Genomic DNA, 16,204 nt, shown 5'->3' with positions numbered 1-16,204 from the left:
ATTTTATCTGGCCAGTTTTTTCAATAGGCTTTTTACCACCCTTGCAAAATCAACCTTAATTCCTTAATGCAGACTGGACACCTCTGAAACTATGTAATTCCAGTCAAAGCCTTGGTAAAATAACCATTGTGTCCTACAGAAGAAAATAGATTCTTACTGAACTTATGCAAATAACTTATATTGACATAAATTAAGAATACTTACAAAATGGTTTTCAAATTCTGGAGAAATCAAGTAGAGAGAAAAATAAATGCTTCAAATTTTGCTTACAAATATATACTTTGCTGTAAGCTATAAATAGCTAAAAAAAAAAGGGGGGGTTTCTTGACATCTGCAAAACAAAACACAGAAAGAATTAGCAATGTTTCAAACAAAAGTCATAGAAGTAAGTCCCATGTAATTAGTTTCCATTCTGTTTTAGGTTGAGTTATCAATACTCATGGACGTCTCAGTTTCCTAAAGTTTGCTTTGTTTTAGTCTGATGGGATATAATCCCCAAAGCTATTAGAAATCTGTACTCAAGACAACATGACAGCCCTTTACATGATTTTCCTTGAAGGACAAACTTTGGACTTAGCCAGTTAAAAAGAAAACCGTTTCTCAGATGGGATGAATCAAAGTAAAATAATAATTGTCTATGGAAGACAAAACTCTTAGAATAGCATGTTTAAAGACACAATTTACAAACCAAGTCATTCTCGTGGCATATGACAATTTAACATAATTATTACTAATAACATACACTAAGACATAGCATTATTTTGCAATATTGAAACATTTATTAGTAACACATATATAGAAACATAATCCTAAGAAAATTGAACACCATTTCATATGTGACAATGTCTCCTATACATAAATGTAATACGTCTCTCTTATACTTTCAGTGGTCTTAATATTTAGAAAAGCTGGTCAGGTATGGTGGCTCACGCCTGTAATCCCAGAACTCTAGGAGGCCGAGGCAGGTGAATTCCTTGAGCTCAGAAGTTCCGGATCAGCCTAAGCAAAAGCAAGACCCTGTCTCTACTAAAAATACAAAAAAATTAAGCAAGAGAATCTCTTGAGCCCAAGAGTTGGAGGTTGCTATGAGTAGCTTGAGACTCTGTCTCAAAAAAAAAAAAAAATAGAAAAACTAGCCAGGATTTGTGGCAGGCATCTGTACTCCCAGATACTATGAAGTCTGAGGCAAGAGGATCGTTTGAGCCAAAAAGGTTGAGGTTTCTGTGAGCTATGATGCCATGACAGTCTATCCAGGGTCACAGAGTGAGACTCTGTCTCAAAAAAAAAATATATATATATATAGATAGATAGATAGATAGATACACACACACGCAGAAAGTATATTGTCCAATCACAGTGGAACCAAACTAGAAATTAACAACAGGAAGATTAACAGGAAAATACCCAAACATGTGGAAATTAGCACATTTATACATAATCCATGATTCAAAGAGGGTCTCAAGAGAAATTAAAAATACACTGAACTAAATGAAAACATAAATACAACATATCACATATAGTACCAAATGCATATATTTGAAAGAGGAAGGTCTCAAATAAAAAATGTAATGCTCTACCTCAAAAACCTAGAAAAGAACAAAATAAACCCAGAACAAGTAGAAAAAAAGGATATTATAAAGAGAATGGCAGAAAGTCATGCTGTTGAAAACAGAAAAACAATAGATAAAATGTAGCAAATAGCTGCTTCTTTGAAAAGATCAATAACATTGACAAACATGGCCAGGCTTGGTGGCTCACATCTGTAATCCTAGTGCTCTGGGAGGCAGAGGCAGGAGGATCCCTTGAGCTTAGGACAGGCATCCTCAAACTTTTTAAACAGGGGGCCAATTGACTGTCCCTTAGACCATTGGAGGGCCGGACTATAGTTTAAAAAAAAAAAAAAAAAAAACTATGAACAAATTCCTATGCACACCGCACATATCTTATTTTGAAGTAAAAAGACAAAACAGGAACAAATACAATCACACTGCTTCATGTGGCCCGCGGGCCATAGTTTAAGGATGCCTGGCTTAGGAGTTGGAGACCAGCCTGAGCAAGAGCAAGACACCATCTCTACTAAATACAGAAAAACTAGCCAGGAGTTGTGGCAGACCACCTATAGTCCCAGCTACTCAGGAGGCTGAGGCATGAGGATTGCTTGAGCCTAAGAGTTTGAGGTTTCTGTGAGCTATGATGCCAGGGTACTCTACCCAGGGTGACAGAGTGAGACTCTGTCTGAAATAAATAAATAAATCTAACAAACTTGTAGCAAGACTGGAAGGAAAAAAGAGAAGACACAAGTTGCTTCAGAAATGAAACAGGGAATATCCCTAGAGACCCTGCAGGCATCTAAAGGATAATAAAGAGAATATTACAAACAACTGTGTACATAAAAATTTGATAATTCTGATAAAATGAACTAACTCCTCAAAACCCCCACCAACTCTAACAAATCACTCAATATGAAACAGATGATTTGAATAGTTCTAGGACTATTAAGGCAACTGGATCTATAATTTAAAACGCACACAAAAAGAAATCTCCTCAACCAGATGGTGTTCCTAGAGAATTTAACCAAACTTTTAAAGAAGAATTAACACCACCCAATATCTCCCAGGACATTGAAGAGGAAGAAACTGTCTCATTCATTCTATGAGCTAGTATTCCCCAGAGTGATAGGATTACAGATGTGAGTCACTGCACCCAGTCTATTTGCTAATATTTTTAAAAGAATTTTAGGCTGGGCGTAGTGGCTCACATCTATAATCCTACCACTCTGGAAGGCTGAGGCAGGAGGATCGCCTGAGCTCAGGAGTTTGAGATCAGCCTGAGCAAGAGCAAGACCCTGTCTCTACTTAAAGTAGAAAAATTAGCCCTGCATTGTGGTGGACACTATTGTAGTCCCAGGTACTCAAAAGGGTAAGGTAGGAGGATATCTTGAGCTGAGGAATTTGAGGTTGCTGTGAGCTAGGCTGATGCCATGGCACTTTAGCCTGGGCAACTAGATTAGAGTGAGACTGTGTATAAAAAGGATAAATAAATAAATAAAATAAGATGGGTGGCCCCCAAAGCTCAGTGGGTAGGGCGCTGGCCACATACATCAAGGCTGGTGGGTTCAAACCTGGCCCGGGCCAGCTAAAACAACAATGACAACTGCAACAACAACAACAACAACAACAACAAAATACAGCTGGGCGTTGTGGCGGGCGCCTATAGTCCCAGCTACTTGGGAGGCTGAGGCAAGAGAATCACTTAAGCCCAAAAGTTTGAGGTTGATGCCACAGCACTCTACCCAGGGCAATAGCTTGAGACTCTGTCTCAAAAAAATAAAACAAAATAAATAAATAAATAAATAAAATAAAATACAAAATATTAGTAAATAGAATTGAGCAATATATTAAAAGAATTATACAGTATACGGCTGGGTGTGGTGGGTCATGCCTGTAATCCTAGCATTCTCGGAGGCCGAGGTGGGTCAACTGCTTGAGCTCAGGAGTCCAAGAGAACACACTGAGCAAGAGCGAGGACCACCCGCCCCCCAGTCTCTACTAAAAATAGAAAAACTGAAGCAAGAGGATCGTTTGAGCCCAAGAGTTTGAGGTTGTTGTGAGCTATGATGCCATGGCACTCTACCCAGGGTGACAGAGTGAGACTCTGTCTCTAAATTAAATAAATAAATAAATAAAATAAAATACATCAAATTTAAAAGAATTATACATCCTGACAAAGCTTTTTTTCCTCAGGGATGCAAGACCCATTATTCAAAAAGTAATGTATATACTCCACATTAATAGGATAAAGAAAAATTATATCATTATATGTCTCAGTCCATTTTGTGGTGTTATAACAGAGTACTCAAGACTGGGTAATATATAAAAAACAGAAAGTTATAGCTGGGCTTTGTGGTGGGAGCCTGTAGTCCCAGCTACTTGGGAGTCTGAGACAAGAGAATCACTTAAGCCCAAGAGTTTGAGGTTGCTGTGAGCTGTGATGCCACAGCACCCTACCGAGGGTGACAAAGTAAGACTTTGTTTCAACCCCCCCAAAAAAACTGGCTCAGCACCCATAGCACAGTGGTTATAGCACCAGGCATATACACCCAGGGTGGCGGATTCAAACCTGGCCCCGGCCAGCTAGACAACAATGACAACTGCAACAGAAAATAGGCAGGCATTGTGGTGGGCGCCTGTGGTCCCAGCTGCTTGGGAGGCTAAAGCAGGAGAATCACCTGAGTCCAGGAGTTTGAGGTTGCTGTGAGCTGTGAATGCTACGGCACTCTACTGGGGGCAACATAGTGAGACTGTTTCAGGAAGAAAACAAAAATAACCCAGAAAGTTATTCTCTAACAATTCTTGAGACTGGTAAATCCAAGATCAAGGCACCAGCAGGTTTAGTCTCTGGTTCCAAGTTGGTGATTCACTGCTGCATCTTCCAGAGAAGAACATTGTTTCCTCATATGGCAGAAGACAGGGTCACTCCCACAAGACCTTTTCATGGCAGCATCAATACACACAGGAAGGTGGACCCTTATGACTTGAACACCTCATATTAGGCCCCACCTACCAATAGTATTGCAGTGGGGATTAAGTTTCCAACATATAGATTTTGGAGGACACACAGACCCATGGAATACGGTCAACTTGCCACTGTGTACTTATGTTGGCAGCTCTGTACAAACAACTCAATAAGGTTTCACAACCTTGGTATATCAATGTCTCACAGTTGTGTTTATATCGATGTATGGCAGTGCATTCATTATTGTTGCTGTGTGTTTTTGTGTGCTATTGAGAGAATGTTAGAGCTTGAATTAGATTAACGGATAAATATTCATAAATATTTTGTTAAACTTGGTAAGAGTAGAAGTGAAATCAGGGACATGATAGCCCAAGTTTATGGGGATAAAGCCGTGAAGAAAATGACAGTGTACAAATGTATTAAACATTTTTCTGAGGGGAGAGAAAGTGTCACTGATGAAGAGAGGTTAGGGTGGTCAGTAAGGAGCAGAACTGATGAAAACATTACAAAAATTCATTGAACTATGTACCAAAACCATCCGTTGAGTGTGATATGAAGAGAGGTGAGGGTGGTCAGTACCAAGTAGAACTGGTTTGGCGTCTGTAGCTCAAGCGGCTAAGGTGCCAGCCACATACACCAGAGCTGGCAGGTTCAAATCCAGCCCGGGCATGCCAAACAACAATGACAACTACAACCAAAACATAGCCGGGCATTGTGGCGGGTGCCTGTAGTCCCAGCTACTTGGGAGGCTGAGGCAAAAGAATCACTGAAGCCCAGGAGTTGGAGGTTGCTGGAGCTGTGATGCCACGGCATTCTACCCAGGGCGACAGCTTGAGGCTCTGTCTCAAAAAAAAAAAAAAGGAACTAATTAAAACATTATAAAAGTTCATCAAATTGTGCATCAAAGTTGTCAGCTGACTATGAGAAGTATAGCAGACCAAGTAAACACTGATAGAGAAACAGGAAAATCTTAACCGAAAATCTTAGCATGAGAAAGGTGTGGCTCTTACATCATGACAATGCAGCAGCTCATACAGCACTGTCTGTGAGGGAGTTTTTAGCCAGTAAACAAATAACTGTACAGGAACAGTACAGCTCCTACTCACCTGCTCTGGCCCCCTAATGACTTTTTCCTTTACCCAAAGATAAAGGAAATACTGAAAAAACATTTTGATGACATTCAGAACATCAAGGGTAATACAACAACAGCTCTGATGGCCATTCCAGAAAAAGAGTTCCAAATTGCTTTGAAGGATGGACTAAGAGCTGGAATCAGTGCATAGCTTCTCAAGGGGAGTACTTCAAAGGTGACCACAGTGATATTCAGCAATGAGGTATATAGCACTTTTTATAGGATGAGATCTTGGACTTAATTTTCAGATCTTAATATATAAATCAACGTAGAAAAAGCATCTGACAAAATCTAACATGCATTTCTGCAAAATACTCAGAAAAAAAGGAATGGAGAGGAACTTCCTCAACTTGATAAAGAGCATCTAAAAACTATAGCTAATATTATATTAAATGGTGAATGGCTGAGATCAAAAGCAAATCAAGGATGTCCATTCTCATAACTCTTATTCAACACAATGCTAGAACCGGAAGTTCTAGCCAATGTAATAAGACAAGAAACGGAAATAAATGGCACACAGAATAAAAAGCAAGAAATAAACTGTCCCTGTTCACAAATGATATGATTGTCTATGTCTATGTCTTATATTGTCTATGTCTTATTTGGTAGATTCCTTAGAAAATTCCTTAGGATTTTCTAAGGAATCTACCAAATGAGCAAACAAAACAAACAAATAAAAAACCCCTGGAGTAATTGAGTTAGCAGAGAAAATAATATCAAAATAAGAAATATAAAATAAAAATGAAAAATAACAAAATAAGATTATAGGTGAGGCCAGGCATGGTGGCTCTCACCTATAATCCTGGCACTCTAGGAGGTCAAGGCAAGTGAATTGCTTGGGCTCATGTGTTCAAGACCTGCCTGAGCAAGAGCAAGATCCTGCTCTACTAAAAACAGAAAAAGTAGCTGGGCATGGGAGTAGGTGCCTGTAGTCCCAGCTACTATACAGGCTGAGGCAAAAGGATTGCCTGGGCTCAAAAGATTAAGGTTGCTGTGGCTGTGATGCCACAGCACTCTACCTGGGGTAACTGAGTGAGACTCTGACTCACAAAAAAAGGAAAAAAGAATTAGTGAAAAATTATAAACAACCCAGATATCCTTCCACAGGTAATTGGGTAAACAAACTATGGTACATCCATACCATAGAATATTACTTGGCAATAAAAAAGGAACCAAAATGTTTATACCTGTATGAATCTCTAAGGAACTGTGCTGAATGAAAAAAGTTGAACCCAAAGGGTCATATATATATGATTTGATTCATGTAACAGTTGTGGAATGACAAAATTCTATACCTAGAGAGCAGATTAGTGGTAGAGGTTAGGGACAAGAAAGGAGTGGGAGAGGGTAGCAGGTGTGGTTATGAAGGGGCAGGAGGAGGGACTGTGTCAATGGCAGCACCCTGGTTGTGATATTGTACTGCACTTCTAGAAGGTGTCACCATTAGGGGAAACTTGGTGAGAGGTACATGAAATTTCTGTGTGTTATTTCATACAGTTGCAAATCTCAAAATCAAAAGTTTCATTTTTTAAAACACACAGTTCATCCAGGATGATTGTGTATCTGGTTTAGATAGTGGCTGCAGTGTAGCAAGCAAAGAATAATAGGGATAAGGTAGGGAGGGATGGAAGTTTCTGAAGGCAGAAGAGAAGAACAAGTATGAGCATGGTGGTGAGAGCCACACTGCCTGGGCTCAAATCTTGGCTCTGCCACATGCCTGCTCTACAGTCCTGGCTAAGTTACTTCCTTCCTCTCTGCCTCGGTCCCCTCATCTGTGAAATGTGGATGAGTTACTATGTGGAAATCAGAGCAGTACCTGACACATAGTTAGCACTAAAGGGTTTGTTGTTATTTCTATTATTTCACCTAGGAAGGATGTGCTCAACTGGAAATGTCTGCTTGACTTTTTAAGGTAATACTGTAAAATCACAATCATATTAATATTTAACTCATGAGATTTCACTATGAATGTTCTGGAGATAACTAACATATATTATATAAAATCGTTTGTATGACTGTTTAGATTTTCTGTATTACTTCATTCTTGTCCATCTTTATTCCAATTTGGGTAAGAAAAATAGTGTGCATTATTAAAAATAAAAAATAACAATAATATAACCCATGGAATAAAATAGGGAACCTTTAGTACATACTGATATAAATCAACGAGTAAATTAAAAATTTGATGAGAAACAGGATATTTACATGATCTCAAAATGTCTCTTCACAAACTACTTACCAATTACAAAGGAGAAAAGAATAACTTAACAGTGGAGAAGCTTGGCAAACCCGCTTTGATCAAGTAATCATGAAGATTGTCACTAGGAGTGGGCCAATCTGGTATCATGGGCCACTAGATTGGATGCACTCAGGACACAGCATCACTTCTGTGACATCTCTGACAAAGATGCATAATTTAAATTTAATCATGAGGAAGTAGCAGAGAGATATTCTACAAAATACAGCTCTATAATTTATGACAGGTTGTGAAAGACAAAGAAAAGACTAAAGAACTCTTCCCAATTGAAGAACTAAAGTGATGACAAGTAAATGCTAAACAGTCCTAGACTGGATCTTTTTGCTATAATGGACACTATTGGGACATCCAAACAGGATGCTGTGCATTTGCCTCAGAACTTCCATCCCCAAACCAAGTAGCTCTTTGTTGGTTAGTTGAGAGCTGCCCAAGCAACAATACTGTCTAAGCAACAACAGAATCCATCAGCTCCTCAAGAGGAAAAGCTGCTGTGTCCACCTGCTCGTGAGCTCACTAACTCTCTGCATTCCCCTGGTAGCATATTCCCATACAAACTATTTCCATTTTATTATGGAACTCCTATGGGCACTGCTCTCCCTATTAGAGCATGACTCCATCGCCTAAGACATCATGGGTATTTTAGGTTTCAAAGTTATTTTATATCTTTCAATCATAGAGGCACTTTCAATTAATGTCTAATAACAAGCTGGTAGTAATTACCACTCAAATGTGAATTCTCTAGTCCAAAGTCTTAGTAGTTACCACTGGGAGGCACTCACAGGCCTTTGCCATAAGACCCAGTCTATACCCCACTTTAGGCTACTACACCGAGAAATTTGTCCGTATCAGCGCTCCAGGTTCTATTCTATATTGCATGAGCTGGGTTGACTTTACTGGTTCCCAGTTAGCATGTCCAAGTTATGTTGCTTGAAGGGTGGATTTACAATACTGGGGACGGGAAACACTGATACAACTTCCATCTCCATAATATATTCTGTGCAACTACTTCACATAAAGTCTGTTCAAATGTACTAATTCTCCTACAAACTTTCACTTTAGCCCCATCAACCCTTACATTCCTATGTATAGGCTCCATTAGGATTTCATCAACAGGTTTTGGTTTTAGAACACGTTAGGGAAGTGCTCCCCTGTCAGAGAAAATATCCATTCTCATAAAACACTGAGGTAAAGCCTGCTTAAACATTTCCGTTTTCTTTTGTTATTTTTTTTAGACAGTTTCTCTCAGTGGCCCTGGGATTGAGTGCCTGAGTGCCATGGCATCATAGCTCACAGCAACCTCAAACTCTTGGGCTTAAGCATCCTCCTGCCTCAGCCTCCTGAGTAGCTGGGACTATGAGTGCCTGCCACTAGGCTGGGATAGGTTTTCTATTTTTAGTAGAAATGGGATCTCACTTTGCTCAGGCTGGTCTTGAACTCGTGAATTCAGGCAATCCTCCGGCCTCGACCTCCCAGAGTGCTAGGATTACAGGCATGAGCCACTGTGCCTGGCCTTAGAGACAGAGTTTTTAAGGAGAGTTTGATAGGCAGGATATTAAGTAAGTAGGTTTGCTAATTGGCTAAGTTTGGTTCAAAATTATAGAGGTCTGGAAATCATCCTCTTGTTTTTCTTTAGCTCCTGGGGTTATAATTCCAGTTGAGTTGGTTTCTTGGTATGGCCACTGGTGTAGGTGGTTTAGCTAATCCAGTGGAATGAGGAGCCTGGAAGATGTCTTAGAAACTACCTTTAAAGTTTCCAAAAGGTGATGTATCTACAGAGAAAAGTTAAGGATCTTTACAACTGTCAGCTATGTGGAAAAAGTTAAGAATCTTTATAACCACCAGCAGGAAGCAAACAGGGAACAGTGACAAACTATAAGCAAAGGAGGGAACAGTGACTGATATTATCATCATTTTAGCTAAGCCTGTTCCTTTACAGAGTTTAGGGGCCCTTACTCTAGTTCTTTTTTTTTTTTTTTTGAGACAGAGTCTCACTTTGTCACTCTCAGTAGAGTGCCATAGCGTCACAGCTCACAGCAACCTCAAACTCTTGGGCTCAAGTGATCCTCTTGCCTCAGCCTCCAGAGCAGCTGGGACTGCAGGTGCCTACCACAATGCCTGGCTAGTTTTCCTATTTTTAGTAGAGACCTGGTCTCACTCTTGCTCAGGTTGGTCTCAAACTCCTGAACTCAGGAAATCCACTTGCCTTGGCCTCCCAGAGTGCTAGGATTATAGGCATGAGCCACCGTGCCCAGCTCTTACTCTAGTCCTTGCCTTGTGTCCCTTCATCAATGTGTAATGGTAGTTTCAATTAAGCATGAGTTGCTTCATATGGAGTGCTCCACTTGGCATTTATAGGGGGAGTCAGACAATAATATACTCAAGGTAAACATACTTTACAGTGGTTTTACCCTCAGGAATAACTTCTTGTGTTTCTGGATCAGTTATGGCCATCTGTGATTGTTTTATGGTGAGCTGTGGGTCCTGCATCAACCCAAACATGCTCTTCCAATCTGTAGAATTCAAAACCAAAAATACTGTCCCTAAATTACTCTCATAATCCATTAAAGTGGAAAGGTCTTGACACTACTAAGTGATTATAGTAAGGCTGCAGGATATAAGACTAATAAACAAAAGTCAATTGCTTTCCTATATACCAGCAATGAATAACTGGTATTTGAAATGAAAAACGCAATACCATTAACTTTGGCATCAGCAGAACAAAATATTTATACATAAATCTAACAAAAAATGTGTAAGATGTACATGAGGAAATTCAGGCCAGGCAGGGTGGCTCACCCCTGTACTCTTAGCCCTCTGGGAGGCTGAAGTGGGTGGATTGCTTAAGCTTGGGAGTTTGAAATCAGCCCGAGCAAGAGTGAGACCACATCTCTACTAAAAATAGAAAAAGTAGGTGGGCATAGTGGCAGGTGCCTGTAATTCCAGCTACCTGGGAGGCTGAGGCAAGAGGATCTCATGAGCCCAAATGTTTGAGGTTGCTGTGAGCTATGATGATGCAATGGCACTCTTCGAGGGTGACAGAGTGAGACTCTGTCTCAGAAAAAAAAAAATTAAGTCTATTAATTCTGTTCTAAATGCATTTAGCATACAATCCAGCAACTGTACTCACATGCATTATCCCACTGTGTAGAGTAGAAAAGCAGTCTCAGTTTTTCCTACTATGCTTTCACAATACATATAGGACAATAGATGTGTGAGGGATTTTCCCCACACATCCAGCAAGCAATCACTTCCACAGCAGACAACAGCTGGGTATCCTCTAATTCCATTCCATTCTGGCACATCTGCCTGGAGATAGCATTGGGTCCCACAGGGTGAGGTCTCAGTGTCCAAGAATGTCCCCACTTCAGACGCAAGTTCTGGGCCTCTGGAACTTCTGATGGACCAGTTATAAACCAGAATTCCCACAGACCCCTCCTCAAGTTAGATTAATTTGCTAAAGTGGCTCACAGAACTCAAGAAAACAAACACTGACTTATATTCATGGGTTCATTATAAAGGATATTTTAAAGAACACAAATGAACAGCTAGATGAAATATCCTGGGGGAGGCATGTGGGAAGGGGCGTGGAGCTTCCATGCCCTCTCCAAGTGTGCCACTACTGAGGAATCCCTACCTGTTCAGCCATCTGGAAAGTTCTCTGAACTCTGGTCTTTTGTGTTTTTATGGAAGCTTCATTATGTAGGCATGATTGATGAAATCTTTGGCCATTGGTGATCAATTTAACCTTCAGTCCTCTCTCCCCTCCCCTGAGGTTGAGGGATGGGCTGAAAGTCCCAATCTTCTAATCATGCCCCCTTCTTTCAGGTCACCAGTCCCATCCTGAAGCTTCAACCAGCAAGTCAGTCAACTCATTCACATACAGAAAGACATTTACAGGGCCAGGTGCAGTGACTTACGCCTGTTAACCCAGCACTTGGGAGGCTGAGTGGGTGGATTGCCTGAGCTCACAGGTTTGAGACCAGCCTGAGCAAGAGTGAGACCTCATCTCTAAAAATAGCTGGGCATTGTGGTGGGCGCCTGTAGTCCCAGCTACTTGGGAGGCTAAGGCAAGAAAATCGCTTGAGCCTAGGAGTTTGAGGTTGCTGTGAGCTGTGATGCCACAGCCCTCTATAAAGGGGGAAAAAGTGAGACTCTGTCTCAAAAAAAAGTAAATAAATACATAAAAACTTAAAAGAAAGACATTTATGGCTGTACTTTTGAGAATCTAAGGATTTTAGGAATTGTATGAGGTCAGACAATTAAGTTCAAGAACTCATCCTAGAAAAAGTGCTACCTACTTCTTTGCTGAATATCACTACAGTCACCAGATGGCCAAGAGGGGCATGTTGAAGGTGACCATAGTGGTATTCAGCAATGAGGCAGGTAGCACTTTTTCTAGGATAGGCTCACAAACATAATCTTTTGACCTCGGATGCCAGGGAACAGAGAAGACCAATGTGTATTTCACAATATCACACCTGCACAAAAAACTTACGCAGATGACCATACCATCTTTATTTATAATAATCAAACTCTAGAAAAAACTGAGATGTCCTTCAATTAGTGAACGGTTAAATTGTGGTTCATCCACACCATGAACTACTACTCAGCCAAAACAGGGAGGAACTACTGATGGACCACTAACTACCTGGATTGATATCTCCAGAGAATTATGCTGAATTTAAAAACCCAGTCCCCAAAGGTCTTTATGATTCTATTTATACGACACTTTTATTTTATTTATTTATTTATTTATTTTATTAAATCATAGCTGTGTACATTAATGTGATCATGGGGCTATGAAACTAGTGTATACGACACTTTTGAAATGACAAAATTATAGTATTGGAGAACAACTTAGTGGTTGCCTGGGGTTAAGGAGGGAATGGAGGAATGTAAATGACATGAGCAATCCTTGTGGTGAGAGAAATGTTCTGTATGTGAATTTCCTGGTTGTGGCCTTGTACCACAGTTTATCAAGATGCTACCTTTGGGGAAAACTAGGTAAACCATACATTGCATTTGAATCTACAATTGTCTGAAACTAAAAATTTAACTAAATTAAAAAAAAAAAATAGGCTCCTCCTCCTTACCTGAAGTGATCTGCCAGAATCTTCTGGAATCAAAGCAGAGAATCTCTGGGGTGATTTTCCATTAGCTGGCATGTTCACCCTAGGCCTCAGCCCACCTTCCAAAGCTGGAGGGGTATCTGTATGCAAAGGATCCTACAGACCAGTAAGGGGTAAGGTTCACTAGCTCCACAGAAACACCAATAAATCCTGAAAAAAAAAAAAAAAACAATATCCATGTCATCAGTGTCATTCCACATTCACCCCACAAAGTTATAGCAACCTCTACTCTTAATATTAGTCAAGGGGGATTATGGAAATGATCACATGATATTTGGGATCAAATTAACGAGCACTTCTTTTTTTTTCCTTCGGAGTCTCACTCTGTTGCCCTAGGGTAGAGTGCTGTGGTGTCACAGCTCACAGCAATCTTCAACTCTTGGCTCAAGTGATCCTTTTGCCTCAGCCTCCCAAGTAGCTAGGACTATAGGCGTGCAACACCACGCCTGGCCAATTTTTCTATTTTTAGTAGACAGGGGTCTCACTCTTGCTCAGGCTGGTTTCCAAATCCTGAGCTCAAGTGATCCACCTGTTTTGGTCTCCCAGAGTGCTAGATTACAGGCCTGAGCCATAGCACTGAGCAGCACTTATTCTTGAGTGGCTCTAAAGGGTGCTTTGTACCCCACCCAGCCAACCTACACCTCAATTCAGATTTAATGCACAAGAGGGAGGGTAGAACTGGGGCAGTGAATGGTGCTTAAGGGTTATGAGGTGGGTAGAGGAGTGGTTTGTCCATGGGGACTTGGAGCGTACTGTGAAGACAAGGAAACCTGGTAATTTGAATAAAAGGAAAGGGTCACCTGGGCTCCACAGCTTAGGCCTGTAATCCTAGCACTCTGGGAGGCCAAGGCAGGGGGATTGCTTGAGCTCAGGAGTTCAAGACCAGCCTGAGCAAGAGCCAGACCCTATCTCTAGTCAAAATAGAATAAGTAGGCGGGTGTTGTGGCTGGAGCCACCTGTAGACTCAGCTACTCAGGAGGCTGAGGCAAGAGGATTGCTGAAGCCCAGGAGTTGGAGGTTGATGTGAGCTATTACTCCATGGCACTTTACCCCTGGCAACAGAGGAGTGCCTCTGTTTTTTTTTTGACTCTGCCTCAAGGGAAAAAAAAAAGGAAATGGGTCATCTCTTCTGCCATCTTTTGTTATTTTTCCATCTGAAGGTGAAAAATCCCTCTTAAATTCTTTTACAGGGAAGCTTTTGGCCTCCTCTTTCCAAAAGAAAGTTCAACATTAATCATATAATTTATTACATCAATAAACTGGAAAGGGGAGTGAAACATGCTGCCATTAACTTATACCAAACAACACTTAACGCAATTCAGCAACCATTACTAATTAAAGTTCAAACTAAAATTAGGAAAGAAGTAAATCACTTAAATATCACAAAAATCAATTACAAAACACAACCCTGAAATATCATGCTAAAAAGTAAAATGATGAAGCTTTTGCCATAAAATGTAGTAATGTCTGCTTTTACTCAAAATTGTTTTGCAGGTTCTACCTCACACAATATGAGATGAAATTACTGAGAGTAAGTATTGGGAAGAAATGAAAATGTAGCTTTCTTGCCAATGATATGACTTTATACATGGAAAACCTACCGGACTCTGCTAAGAGGCTAGTAGAATTCATAGTGTAGTTTGATGAGGGGCTGGATACAAGATAATTAAATTAAAAGAGCAGACAGCTTCTCTCTATGATAGCAATAGTCAAATATAAACAGAAGAAAACTATTAATAATAATAGCAAAAGTTATATAAAATATGTAAGCATAAACCTTTTAAGGAGCTGGAAAAAAGAAGAAAATATTGTCATACAGACATGTCATGTCCCAGGATAAGAAGAGTTCATGAAAATGTCAGCCCTTCCACAGGTATTACATTCATGTAAGGAATAAATAAATACAAGGAAAAATTAAACACAAAGCTCAATAACAATAAGAAAGTGTATACAAAATATTGTTGAATAGAATCAAAGATATTCTTTTATTTATTTATTTATTTGAGACAGTCTCACTATGTTGCCCTCAGTAGAGTGCAGTACTGTCACAGCTCACAGCAACCTCCAATTCTTGGGCTTAAGCGATTCTCTTGCCTCAGCCTCCCAAAAAGCTGGGGCTACAGGCGCCTGCCACAACACCCAGCTATTTTTTTGTTGCAGTTGTCATTATTGTTTAGCTGGCCCGGGCTGGGTTTGAACCTTCCAGTTTTGGTGTATGTGGCTGGCGCCATAACCACTGTGCTACTGGCACCGAGCCAGAACAGGAGATTCTTAAAGGTAAACTTATGATCTTAAATCTTTTGAACAAAGAAAGGCTAGAATGTTAATGAATGAACATCCAATTTAAGAAGTTCGAAAAAGAGAACAGTGAGGGTAAGACCAAAAATTAAAGAAAAAGAAAATGAAGGTACATCAGAGAGGATCAACAAGGTAAAAAGTTGGTTCTTTGGAAAGGCTAATAAAATTTTCAAACCTCTGGGATTACTAATTAAAAAAAAGCTGAAACAAGCGCTATTATGACTTCACAACAAGTATAGAACCAAAGGAATCTAAAACCCGACTACCCGAAAGTCCCCATCCCTGACTCCTACAGATTCCCATGCACTAGATCCTTTAACTCCACACAAACTGACACGACAAACTGTCAATCTGTCATTCTCCAAAGCCAACAAAGCCATCACCCCCAAATCACCTGAGCGATTATCCACGCCATAAAACCTCGTTCACTCACTTTAGCACTGCGCACCAAAAAGACTTAAACAGTTTCTAGGGAACTCTTCCTCCTGACACTGCACCCTGTAAAGCTGGTGGTTTTGGATGTGATCATTAGGGTTGAGAGGTTGTAGTGTACTCACACTGAACCAGGCGCTGTTACCTGTCGGGAGAGACTTGGTCCAAGAGTGGCGTTGTCAAGCAAGGAACATGGCGGCGCTGAGGAGTTTCCCCATGAGGGCTGCCATCTTAGCACCTATTCCGTACAGTGGGCTGTTCCACAGAAGGCAGAGGAGGGGGGTGTCAGGGATAGAAACAGTCTGAGCAAGCTTCTGGAGGAGCTGGTCTTTGGAACTGGGTTCTATAGGTCTGTAAGAAATTCAAAGCATCCCCAGGAGGATGGTATGTCCTGATGTTCAAAGGAGACATCACTGCGCAAGAGAGGAAAGGAGTCAAAGT

At 40.5% G+C, this 16,204-nt stretch overlaps 1 protein-coding gene across 1 annotated transcript in view; it reads right to left on the bottom strand.

The window, feature by feature from the left end:
- Positions 1 to 15,914, bottom strand: part of ZNF157 (zinc finger protein 157) — a 43,326-nt gene extending 27,412 nt beyond the window's left edge. The window contains exons 1-2 of the mRNA XM_053580067.1: positions 15,889 to 15,914; positions 12,998 to 13,183 (exon numbers count right to left, since the gene is read on the bottom strand). Coding sequence (XP_053436042.1) covers positions 12,998 to 13,069 — 72 coding nt within the window. The 5' untranslated portion in view covers positions 13,070 to 13,183; positions 15,889 to 15,914. The remainder of the gene's footprint in view (positions 1 to 12,997; positions 13,184 to 15,888) is intronic.
- Positions 15,915 to 16,204: the final 290 nt, after the last annotated feature.

Source organism: Nycticebus coucang, chromosome X (genome assembly GCF_027406575.1).
Source record: "Nycticebus coucang isolate mNycCou1 chromosome X, mNycCou1.pri, whole genome shotgun sequence".
NCBI classification, from domain to species: domain Eukaryota; kingdom Metazoa; phylum Chordata; class Mammalia; order Primates; family Lorisidae; genus Nycticebus; species Nycticebus coucang.
Note: the sequence above shows the minus strand (reverse complement) of the source record. Positions and strands in the feature narration are given on the sequence as shown.